This window comes from Dermacentor albipictus, chromosome 8 (genome assembly GCF_038994185.2).
Source record: "Dermacentor albipictus isolate Rhodes 1998 colony chromosome 8, USDA_Dalb.pri_finalv2, whole genome shotgun sequence".
In the NCBI taxonomy this organism is placed as follows: Eukaryota; Metazoa; Arthropoda; class Arachnida; order Ixodida; family Ixodidae; genus Dermacentor; species Dermacentor albipictus.
The window spans coordinates 55,092,949-55,105,968 of record NC_091828.1 but is presented as its reverse complement, the minus strand read 5'-3'; the positions used below and the strand labels follow the sequence as shown (position 1 = coordinate 55,105,968).

Genomic DNA, 13,020 nt, shown 5'->3' with positions numbered 1-13,020 from the left:
TGTTCTATTTAAATTGAGGACGACGCAACGAGCTATGGAAAGAAGAATGACAGGTGTAACGTTAAGGGATAAGAAAAGAGCAGATTGGGTGAGAGAACAAACGCGAGTTAATGATATATTAGTTGAAATCAAGAAAAAGAAATGGGCATGGGCAGGACACGTAATGAGGAGGGAAGATTACCGATGGTCATTAAGAGTTACGAAATGGATTCCAAGGGAAGGGAAGCGTAGCAGAGGGCGGCAAAAAGTTAGGTGGACGGATGAGATTAAGAAGTTTTCAGGGACAACATGGCCACAATTAGTACATGACCGGGGTAGTTGGAGAAGTATGGGAGAGGCCTTTGCCCTGCAGTTGGCGTAACTAGGCTGATGATGATGACGATGATGATGATGATACACAGGACGCGAAAAGGGAAGGAGACAAGCGCTGACAAGTAAGTTAAATGTTCGCCGCCTCGCCGGTCGCACCATCTCACAAGTTGGAACACAGTTCAGAAGATAACGACGATACACGCGCAGTGACAAAACTCCACACGTGAAAATGATCATACCTCCGAAAGCTCGCATCGACCACGTCACTCGCCGGCGTTAGCTATTTTCGCGCTCTGATCATACACTTTGAGTAGACGAGGAAAAACAGGATGTCGGTAAATTTGCGGCACCGCAACGTGTGAGAATGCAACGTCTGCGATCTGCGTGGAACACGGCGAAAATAACATGCACACATGAGAGCGCGGCGTAGTGCACGGATAGAAGCTTTACGACACACACACACACACACACACACACACACACACACACACACACACACACACACACACACACACACACACACACACACACACACACACACACACACACACACAACTTCCATTGCTCGCCGCCTCTCGCATTTCACCACCTCGTAAGGCGGTAAGATGCATTAGAACGTTATAAGATAACGTGCTGAGCGAGGTGAAAAGGTCCTTAGCGCCTGCGCTGCGATCCATAAAGTCCCCACTAAGATTGCAGCGAACGCTCATCGCCTCTTTTTGTGGTCTGCTAGCCAGAAAACTACCAGAGAGCAGCCAGACCGAAACCATCCTGGCAGGTTCTGGCAGCCCGCGGGCAGCCAGAACCATCCAGCCCGTGCAAAACGAACGCCCGGCGGAAGTGCGTGGCGTGGTGGGCGGAGCAACCCGCGAAAGACGAAGACGCTCTGGCTGGCTCTGGCAGCCCGCGGGCAGCCAGAAGTGGAAAATCGAAGAAGCCCACTTTCCGGACGCTTGTTCTGGTTAGGGCATTCTGAAGTAATCTATCTTACTGTACCTCCAGAAACGCGGCGTCGGTATAGGGTCATGTATTGCGCCAGAACTTAGTGATTTGTATCTTGCCCAAACTGGAACTCTCCAAGGGGAAAGCGTGCTGGACCCATGAACCCAGACGCGGCAAGGCGCCACTGGCATTCCAATCACGCATTCAAAACTAGTGAAGAGAGCCATTGCAAACCTTTGTCTAGCAAATGCGCTTAGAAAATCGTGCGTCCACGCGATAAAACAAAGTTTTCTTCGGCAGGTTGACCGCCTTACTAGGGCTGGTTACCCGTCGCACCTTCTTGTGTTTGTTGCGGAACAAATTGGTAAGAACTTAAAGGGACACTAAAGGGAAACAATAAATCAGTTTAGACTAATAAAGCATTGTTTGAGAACCCTGCAGGCAGTCATTTCAAGAAAATAGCTTGAATATTAGATGAGAAAATGAAGGTCCAAGTATCAGTATTTGAATTTTGCGCCGAAACACCAGCGCCGGTACGTCAGCGTGACGTCAGGGATTCCGAAGTTTGTTTTCGCATTTGGGCCGCGTTGGCTGAATAAAGGTTCCCGATACTTGGCATGTTTAACATTTGGTTCATTTAGAACACAATGTAGTCAATCTGTACCGCTATATATAATTAGTAGGCCCTAGAAGATGCCATCAAAATCCATGACGTCACAGCCTCCAGGTGCGGGAACTTAAGTAGGCGTCGCCACCCGTATTTCGTTCTTGCGCTTTTTCTGGCTTACCAAACGTCTTATCGTTGTAAGAGTGGTGTTTTTGGTGTTGTAGAACGGTGATTTACTGATGCAGAAGAAATCACTTTTCACTTTAGTGTCCCTTTAAACTCGAGGGTGTCCATGGCGAGCAAGCTGGCGAGAAGTCAAAAATGAAAGAAAAGCGCAGGACCTTCGCCCTGCCATACCTACACAACTTATCTCGCCGCTTGAAAAAGATTGGGCACAAAGCTGGAGTTAATGTAGCGCTTACTGCTCCGGAAAAACTGAAAAGCCTCTGCCAACACCTTAATGCTGAAAAGCCAATAAAGCAGCAATGGTGCATGATAAATCACCAGAGCCGTTTTATGGATTGCGCAGAAGCCGTGATCTATTCAATAGCTTTGAAATGTGGAAAGAGTATATAGGGAAAACTTCAAGATGCACAAACAAAAGACTAAAGGAATATAAATTTAGCGTCGAGCAGGCTAACAGGAATCTAGGAATCCATTTCAGGGATTGCCCTTCTAAAGGTTGTGCCGAAGACTTCAGACGCTGTGATGTGCTGAAAGAACACAATGACCAGCTGGTTCGGGAGATAATTCAGGCAGCCGTGATGGCCAGACCTCGTGATCAATGCGTTAGCACGCCTTCCGTACTACTAACAAAAAAAGAACGAGCTTTTGCACGTACAACCACGATCTTGAGTGCAAGAAAGTGCGTATTTCACATGATGTGCGATCACGTGACTCCAACACGTGTGGGCAATGGTATAAGAAGCCGTGTTTCTTTCAAATAAACGTTGTTGAAAGGCACCGCTTGTGGCGTTGCCGTCTCGTCTCGTGTCCGTCTACGTTTTGCGCTAACACCAGGACGGTATATGATGTGACCACTGTGTTTTGAAATGAAACGTTAAAACATATAAGGACCGAAGCTGAGCACGTTCATATTGGGAAGGAGACATTTCAGTCTCATGCTCTACTGATTAAGCAATACTATACCGACAAACAACTCTTCTAGTCTATGCCAGTGATAGTGGCAACATGTCGAACAAACATGCTTGAAGACGACAATCACAATTAGGCAGTGAATCTGGCAGTCACGGACATGACTCCATGATATTTCCAGACAGAAGAAAACGCTGAAGTAATTATGGAATGACGGTTTGCCAGAGTAGGCACCTTGCGCATAATTTTTAGCCAGTAAGGCCGCACTTGTGAGCCTCTTTCTTTGTCGTATCATGAGTAGCCAACGAACACTGATACCAAGGATAACACAGGGGAAATTACTTGTGCTTAATAAATGAAATAAAGAAACGATAAATTAATGGAAATTAAAGTGGATGAAAAAACAACTTGCCGCAGGTGGGAACCGAACCCACAACCTTCGCATCTCGCGTGCGATGCTCTACCAATTGAGCTACCGCGGCGCTGTTTCCCCATCCACTTTCTTGGGTATTTGTGTCCTAGTAGAACTCTGGGAGTGTTAGCCAGCGCTATCACTCAAATACCTTGGCGGCGGACGTGGAACGTCCTTTTCTGCCGCAGGCGTCACGAGAACGTGATCTTTTTCGGTGAAGGCAACTGGTCAATAAACCCACACAAGCTACCTGAAGGCATCAATGTTGCCGGATTCGAGACCCTCATTATGTAATAAACGAGAAGAGAGGGGGTTAACCGAGAGTCCCGATTTTTATTAGTCATATCATGAGAAGCCAACAAACACTGACACCAAGGACAACACAGGGGAAATTACTTGTGCTTAATAAATGAAATAAAAAAACAATAAATTAATGGAAATTAAAGTGGATGAAAAAACAGCTTGCCGCAGGTTGGAACCGAGCCCACAACCTTCGCATTGTTCTTATATAGCAAACACATCTTCTGTAGCAAGTGTTCGTTATATCCACACTGAAATTTACCATCTTATGAAGTTGTCTAAAGTTTCATTAACCACCAGACTACAGCTGCGCTTCACGGAGATTGCAACATGTCTGTCGGACGTGCACATATTTCCGATTTTTTGGGCCCAGAGAACAAAACATTACCTTTCTCTCCAAAAAATTATATTTGGGCATTTTTGCAACTATTCCACTTGTAGCCCACAAAGGAGAAACATACAATGATTTGTGCGACGCAATCTTTGGCAATAGTCATTAAAAACACAAAAAATGTAAACATTCAATACGCCGAATACGCAATACGGCGGCTTGTACACACACACGTGTGTGTGTGTGTGTGTGTGTGTGTGTGTGTGTGTGTGTGTGTGTGTGTGTGTGTGTGTGCGCGTGCGTGCGTGCGTGTACAAATCGCCGTATATCCGTAACGCAACACCTACCGCAACGTGAATGCCAGTTTTTCGCCTGATGACAAAGTGTTGCAGGTGACCTTTTTGGCCGTATAAGTGGATCTACTAGCGCCAGAAGTTCAAACCTGTAGGTACAACGAGACGCTGAAACACATCCTCACAAAATACGCGAGTTAAAAACGCGCAGCAACTGGTAACAGGTGCAAGAAACGTTTGCTTATGCGGCTAACCGCGGTGGCTGAATGCGCGCGCGGTACGCGCACTAAATGCCGATTCTAACACGTGAAATGACATGTCATCTTTGCGACACTTTGGCGACACTTTGGTGCAATTGATGTAACGTACCAAAGCAAGCCGCAAACTTACAGCACCCAGCGCCGGTTCTTGCAAGCGTCAGAGTTCTAGCTTACGGGTGGTACAAGCAGCGGTACATCAACACAGACACGCAGACACAAAACGAAGCAGAAGATAAATGCTGGAATGTTCCTAATGCACACACACTCAATGGCTGGCGAACATACCCATACCTTCCACTTTGGTACTTGTTGCGATACCACAATTTGACGCAAGGAAAGCGTGTAAACAGAACAAGCAGGCAAACTAGGAAAACAGAAACATCAATGTTTACCTTTCGACGGACATACGGAAGTACTCGAAGAAGTACATGCCGTCTGCAAGACGCACTTCACGGTCAAGGGTGAAATATTCGCCCAACCTACGCCGTTGCTTCAAGGTCATTTAAATAGGCTTGCGCTTGTTCGCCCGCCACTGCTCGTTCAGCATATTTGCGGCCACCATTAGAGATACCCGCGTCCAGTCTGCCTCAGTCGTGTTGGAGATGCACGCGAACAAAAAGTGTATTGTCGAGTTACTCACACGATGAGCCATTCCCAACAGAAGAAGGTCCACGCGCTTTGCGAGCATCGCAGCTGACATCGTGACACCGCACTGAAAATACGCGGGCGCGATACTGATGCTGATGGCGCAGGTGCTGCCCGAGTCAAAACAGTAACTAGAGGTCTACAGGGAACAGAAATATTCTAAACATTTTGCTCGTTGCCAGGCCAAATGGCTGCCACAGCCTTGAGTCGCGTTTTCACCTTGACGAGTAAACTTCATCTTGAATCTACAAAAATATGCCAGTGTTGCCTGCTGTCAAAAATGGCTGCCAACCTTGAACAAGCTTCCTCCGCCGAATGGTTTCCGGCTTTCAACAGACCGCGTCGCCCAATAGGAGTGCGCGTGCGATCTGCTCGTGCGGGTTCAGCGTGCACCGAATTTTGCGACACGATCCGCCTTTTGGGCGTCCGCACACGGATTGACGATGCGCGTTATCACAATGACAGAGCATTCTCGACAGGAAAGTAGCGAGCGCAGCGTTTTCAAGAAAGGAAACGGAAGCAAGACAAATGGCGAATATTGTTGTATGGCAAGATACGACCGAAAGGTGTGCAGTACATTTGTTTAATAGTGTGCCGAGCACCATCGTCCCGCTCACGGTGCCTGTGATTGCATGACCATGCGGTATATAGTGCCCTCTGTTTGCCTTGTGTTGTTGCCCGTGTGTGATATGGACAATGAAATTTCTTAACTGTGTACCGCATGCCATGCGACCAGACTGGGCTCTGACGGCGTGAAAGTTATACGAGAGAGTTTTAGAATTGGGGACTCAATCGGTTTGTGGAACTTAAGTAAATTGCGGGCTGCAAGTGTGAGTGCGCAGAATCCAAGCCCGTCTTGGATTCTTGCGTTCGTGTTGACCCAAGGCCCAAACATCGAAAACTAACGTGGGTCCCCCAGCCGTCTTGGGTCTTAAAACAGCATACTCAGCTGTTAGCACTAACACAGTAATAACGTTTTTTTACAAGTTACTGTTTGCCCTGTTTGCTCGAAAACGCATTCTGTTTTCACTTGTAAAAAAAAGCTTTTTTTTTTGCTTTCAAGCACCTTTTTATTTTCCCAACTGTGGCGTCCTGAGCGCTTGACCTAAGGCTGTCTGCGCTTGACCCTGTTCTCGAACCCTGCTGCTCCTCTAAACGCAAAAGCAGCTTACGGTCTTGGGGACCCAGAGCCTTGGGTCACCAATTCTAAAACTAATATCTGAAGGCCTCGATCCATAAGCACCCGGACGCAACGGCCGCCGCACATTAACGAGAGACCTCTTCTAGGTGTCACGCACGTTGACATTTAAAATCATTTTGCCAACCACTTACGATTTTCATACCGGTGTGTTCGAGTAGTAAAATCTCCGAATCAATTCGAACACAAATGCTTAAGAAAAGACGACCTCAGAATATGTAATCGAACATCGACTATATTATGTTATTTCTAAACGGAGTGAAATATTACAGCGAAGCTGTTCACCTCGTACATTCTTTTCAGGGCGCGTGGACAGGAATGGGAAAGTGTGTGACGGTGGCTCTGCAGCAGTGGAGACGGATAGGGGAGAGGAGGGAAAGTGTGACGACGGCGCCTGTCCACGCGCGTCCGACGTGCCGGCGCGGCTGCAGCAGCGGTTGCGGAAGATGCATTGAAGGTGCGGTAACCGCGGCGGCACTTGTGTCGGTGTAGTGTGGTGCCTTAAAAAAAAAAAGAAGTGTGTATGACTTCACATTGTTTGCAGACTAAACAGCTTCGCTGGTAATCCGTCCCCACATGGATGATGCGGCCCCACGAATTGTTACGTTTCCGTGGAGCCCTTAATAAAAAAAAAGGCAGAGACGGTTACAGTAAAAGCTCGTTAATTCGAACCGCAAGGGGAAGCCGCTTCAGTTCGAATTAACGAAAGTTCGAACTAACGAAAGTGAAGGAGAGCAATAGTGCACTGCGATTTGGAAGCAGTAGGGCATGTCAGAAATTTGGCGAGTGAGAAAGTGATGGCGTGTGCCGCGGGCACACGCCATCTTCGAGTCGAAGCTCTGGGTCCGACTGTGCCACACCACCGATGTCCAATGAAACGAACGTTAGCCGAGGCTTAACACCATCACAATGAATCGCGACGGCCGATGCCTCCTAAGCTGAAAACCGAGGTGCACAACCGATGAAGACTGCCGAGACAAAGACGCTGAACATGTGAAGGTGGCGAAGGCCCTGATTCGTGGGTTCTTGATTGCAAGCGCAGCTGCGACGTACTTGATTCGCTGTGTTTTGGCGCTTGCCGTACCATCGCGCTTGCCGTACCATCTCCGCACAGCATTAGCAGCTGTACAAGATTTGCGAAGCCTCCGAGATTCGCAGCGGGCAAGAAGTCTCGGAGGTTACGTAGAACGGAGAGGCGGCAGCCGCCGCTGCCTTCTGGCTGACCCCGCGTAGGTTAGATTTCTTTCCGATTTTGCCTTCTCTCGCCGTTCTCTCCGTTTCGGAGGCAATGCAGCCTTGTGTGTAGGCAGTAGGCGCGTTTCTCTGGCCGTGTGCCAGGCGAGCGTAGTTCGAATTATCCGTGAGGGAACCTTCTCGCGTTCGAATTAACGGACTTTTTTATACATACACTTCTGTGGAGCTTGGCCGGACCAAATCGTACAGTTCGAATTATCCATAAATTCGAATTATTGAAGTTCGAATTAACGAGCTTTCACTGTATTTGGATACGTAATGCCCGCATATAATGGTGTTGCGAACCGGGCGCCCAGTCCACTAACGAGCTTGTAGACAACTGCAGTCAGTCGGATGATGCGTGATCGTGCGTGATAAACACAATATTGAAACAAAGAAACAGCATGTCACTAAAGTATTCCTCAAAGGAAAGAAGCAAGATACTTACTACAGCCGCACCTCACATTTCTTAATGATATGCAAACGGAGTTAGTCTTGATTTAGGTATTTTGTTTGTCCGGTATAAATATTCGCAATTACCATAAGGCCACATAAAATGAGCCATTCTTCTCGAGTGAATGTAAATTATTCCGCAGAATTTGCCTGTACTGCACGGTCCTATACTGAAACTGTTCCCTCTGCGCGACGACCGGGGACACCGTGCATGAAATTCATTCGAAGCAACCATATATTCTGTCCATCTCCCTCTCTCAAGACTCGTGCGTGCGTTTGGAGACTCGAATATTCGAACAGGCCAAAGATCCGACAATTCCGGATGCTAAATTACGAGCGAATCAAATAAGGAGCATTATATGTGTATTCGAAACTTCGGATATTCTCACACCCTTATATTTATGTTGAGTGGTTGTCTTGCGAACAGTCACTTTCACAGAAACTGAGGTTGTTCAGTGTTATTCGTTTTTGCTGATTCGTTTGGTCGCACTGCTTCGTTTTCGACTTCGGCGACCAGTAGGTTACCACGCTCGGTCTGGTTTCATTATACTTGCACTTACTTCTCATTCGGCAGAAAAACGTTGCATAAATAGCCATTCCGACGGCGCCACTGGGGAATGTGAAAGACGCAGATGTCTATCATGTGAGGATTTGAGCAGCCCGTCCTCTGCCATAATTTCCTCGGTAATGTACACACCATATGAAAGAGTTTTGCGCAGTTACGTGTGCGTAACTTATGTAAGCGAAGTGACCTTTATGGGCACTTCGCTGTGCCGTTGCCACCGCAGAGGAAGCCATTGAAGAAGGAACAAGAGAATCGAGGCGGGTATGAAAGGCTCTTCGACGATACGACCCCTTTTACGGAATACGTTCAGTTACATTTTCCTTAAACGGCCCCTCACCAGGTCCCATAGCAAATTTCGGTTATACGCTGGAAGTTGTTACGTGTCCTCTAGGAAGTGTTCTATCGCAAACATTTTTCAAATCGGCTCATTATTAGCCGAAATATAAATATTTCAGTGCCGCGAACACATGATTTCACAAGGCGAGCTCCACTGCATACCGAGACACTCTCTCCACTCGCCCAGTCTGGCGTCCGCAAGCGAAATTCCATCCCTACGTTCTCCCACGCCGGACCTCTAGGATCGCGTGACGCCTACGTGACGGGCGCCGCCTTCATTCTTGTTCTGCTCGATTTTTTTATAACGCTGCGCACTTCAGCTGACAGCGTTGCGCGCGAGCTGTTGTGACGTCTCGTTTCGCGCCGCGCAGGTTTTTGCACTCTGCGCACAAGGACACATGACCAGCAGTATAATTCAGAGCTACACGAATACTGGCGCAGAACAAGCGGATCGCAGAGCATGATCATGCGCTGGAACACTGTAGAAAATGGCATAGTTTCGGTACCTGCGCACGTGACTGCACGACCGTGCGAACAAGTAGACGAAGCGGAAGTACATACATCTCTCTTGTTTCGGTACGAAGTAAAACAAGAAACACGCAGACATTCCGCTTGTGTGTGTTAGTATTTCTCTAACCTTCAATTCGTCCATTCAAGCAACACATCACACAAATAACAGATGTCTTGAATAATATTCGAAGTCACGTGTCACTACGAGCGCCGTCACACTGAGGACACGACTGGTAGGCGAACGGACGCGACTACGTCACCATCCGGCTTGGAGCGCGGTCGCCGCGAGAAGGGAAAACGGCTTTCGGATTGAGACACGTAGCGATGTAATTCTTTGCAAGCGCGATCGTTAGCGCGCATTGTATGGCGTGGGCTTGTCAGCTCAATATGACTATACCTGGTGAGCGACACTTTAAAATATGCTACTGAAATGGTGTCCTCCAATGAGCAGTACATTTGGCGATTTCATTAAAGACTGCTGCATGGCCACCTGAAGGAGTAATGGGCAAGGCAAATAATGCACTCTGTACATGTGCGTTCCTGCCAGGACTTTTCGAAAACTTCCTTCGACAATAATTTCACTAAGTGCATCACCTTGACCACAGTGCGTTCTCCGGTAAAAAAAAAAAAAAAAAAAACGGGGGGGGGGTTGGCAGGGCCCCGTTTCACTAATTCGCAGGAAAATACTGAAAATATTCGTAGCGTTTATATATGTGCGCGGCTCAAGCATGCTCTCACTGACCCGCTCGTCGAACGCCTTGGCCGCGAGCCATGCCAGCGTGGCACCCAGGCCCGCGTACACCATGGCATTGGTGCCTCGGGCGTAGAACAGAGGCGCATACAGCGCCGCCGGGCTGAGCAGCACGCGGTTGGCCCAGTAGTCGTACTCGAAAGGCGGGTCACGAGCGGCGTTTGAAAACCATAGGACGTCGGTGCCCCTACGAAGAGAAATGCGCATTTGAGTGCGGCACCGAGAAGCTAGGAGCTTGATAAGAAAGCTTGCTCGTCGTGGCGTCCTACTGCTCGAGTTTATTGAGTACGACAGGCATACTGTTGTAGACTCATAATAGGGTCAAATGACGCACACTCACTTTCGTAAGTGCTCCATTGCCAACGCGTATTGCGGCAGTAAATGCGCAACTGCGCAGACTTAAAGTGCGTCAGCTTCAGATCCAGCATATTAGAGCACTCATTAAGTAACAGCGTAAATGCGAGCTGGCGTGAGTCGTTTGTGGGAGGCCAGACAGTTACACACAAACGGCGTCGGCTGAGAACCGAGCCCACGGCTTCGTTCTGAGCAGCAGGTCATCATAACCCAACAGCCACTGCAGCGCGTATCTCTTGGTACAGCTACACTCACCATCAAGACAGCGGTTCCAGGGTACGAACCCCGTACCAGGACCGACTTATCTTCAAATGAAATGTTTCATATTAAAGGGCGACTGACATTACCGAATTGAGGTAGTCATTTATTTTTCCTTATTAGAACTGCTAGCCTTAAAAATATGAAGAAGGCGGAAACACCGAGGAATATTATTAACGTCTTTCTTCCGCATACGTCCCACACCTAATCAATGACTGAGCATGTTTTGAGGCTGAAAGAAACTTAAAATGTCGCAATACATGTAATTAGAGGCGATGGCCTGCAAAATGCTGCTCGGAAAGATAGGTATAGACACACCCTGGTTGGTGTGCGCTCGAGAATTTTGAGTTTTAAAATTTCTTCCAGTTTTAGATTGGTCTGCCAAATAAACTTCAGGAAGTCAGCTATGCAACTATACCGCAACATAAACGATAAAATCAAAAGAGAAATTTCCAATAACTGGAATGGCAGTGTACTAGTGTTCTCTGCTTCACCACACCGCTGCGCCGCGGCTTAAAGGGCGCTGAACTACTTTTTATCGAAGTGAAGAAAGGCATCTAAAATAAAAACAGGCCATTTCTGGAACACTTGGCCACAGAAAGTACTTCAGTTCTTGTAGCAGAAGCGGGGTTATTGACCATCAAAGAAATGCATCCGCGGTGCTCCTGTTCATTCTTCTGTGCCTTGCACTGCGAAGGTTACGGTGCAGCGGGGCGTGCGCGCAACGATCCGCCTTCTAAATGTCACCGTGACGCGCAGATTGAATTTCATTTTGGACGTTAACGTAGACGCCACCACTTCCGATTTCGGTGCCTACGGCGCTAGATATAAGCCAAACTGGGTTATCCTCAGCGAGCCGCCGTGCGCTTAGCCAGTGGACTCGTGGCGGCACCCCACGGCGGCTGCGGTATCTACGCTACGTAGCAGACCATAGATACCAATAGCAGCCGCGTATGGGATTCCGCATTATCACGAAACAAAGCGCCCAGAAGAGAAAGAGGAGCAGGCTTAATAAAAGAAAGCGTTTGAGAAAAAGCTGACTTGGCGCTCCGCTTGCGAGCTCCAAGCACCGCGTACGAGAGCAAAACTGGGCTCAGATGTTCACAGCATTAAATGCCGTACCGCGGACTACGTTAAGCCCGAGCGGTGGTCTAGGGCTCCTTCCAGGGAGCAAAAAAAATTTTTTCGGAGTAACTATCCTTCCAGTGACGATATGCCGCAGCAGGTGTCGGTTTGCACGTATATCGATAATGATCATGTGGCTTGAAAAATAACAGCTATTATTTTCGTTCCACTAAGCAACGATCGTTTTGAAGCCATTGATCCTGCGATGGGATGTATTTTGCAACAATTAAAAATTTCTTCGTAGTTCAACTGTTTCTACCTGTCTTGCAAGACTCCGCGTCCCCGTTTTCGGTGGTACCCGCCACTTGATGCGACGAATGAGAACTGAGCAGAAATATATATTTCCTACAAGATATGGCCCTACACTGAGCATGGTTTGTTGTGCTTTCCTTTATAATATAGTCATACGCACGATGACCAGACAAATTTATGGCACCACAGTGATAACCACCGCAAAGCAAGTTCTATAGCAACAGTCCTATAGCAATGAAGTACTAAGTAGTTTCCGAATTCACTCGAAAAAGGGCAAAGACAAGAACAGAAACACTTTTATAATATGCGAAGCGGATCACGTTGTCCGGTAGCATATTGAGAGCTTCGTTCATAACGGTTTGTTATATCCTTGAATAGTTCCGCTCCAGTGTATAAACGGTACCCACCGGTCAAATCTTCCAGCATTGACGGTGGTGTTCGCCGGTGAAGCGTTCCTCGCAGGCGCCAGCTGCAGCGAGCGCTGCGCTTTGCCTGCGGCCAGCCAGAACTGGACGTACGACGGCGCACGGTCGGGGAAATCAGCGTACAGCCGCGTTAACCACGCGTCGCTAAGCTGGCTGCTTGGCCAGAGCTTTATCTGCAAACGAAGTGCATTTCTCTTCGTGGTCTCAGTGCAAAAGGAAACTATTACGGATAAGGCACTAAAACATATCCTAGGACGCCTGTGTACTTTTATAAGATGTGAATGCGAAAGCATTACCGCCCAATTGAAGGCCGCTGAGTATTCTTATGAGTTATCCACTCCCTCGTGGGCAGGCGAAAGCGTT

General features: G+C 47.9%; 1 protein-coding gene across 3 annotated transcripts in view; it reads right to left on the bottom strand.

Annotated features, from left to right (window-relative positions):
* LOC135921731 (neprilysin-2-like) overlaps positions 1-13,020 on the bottom strand; it is a 139,202-nt gene that overhangs the window by 57,221 nt on the left and 68,961 nt on the right. For all 3 annotated transcript variants that reach the window (XM_065456028.1, XM_065456031.1, XM_065456029.1), the window contains 2 exons: positions 12,640-12,830; positions 10,235-10,430 (listed from right to left, as the gene is read on the bottom strand). In XM_065456028.1, coding sequence (XP_065312100.1) covers positions 10,235-10,430; positions 12,640-12,830 — 387 coding nt within the window. The remainder of the gene's footprint in view (positions 1-10,234; positions 10,431-12,639; positions 12,831-13,020) is intronic.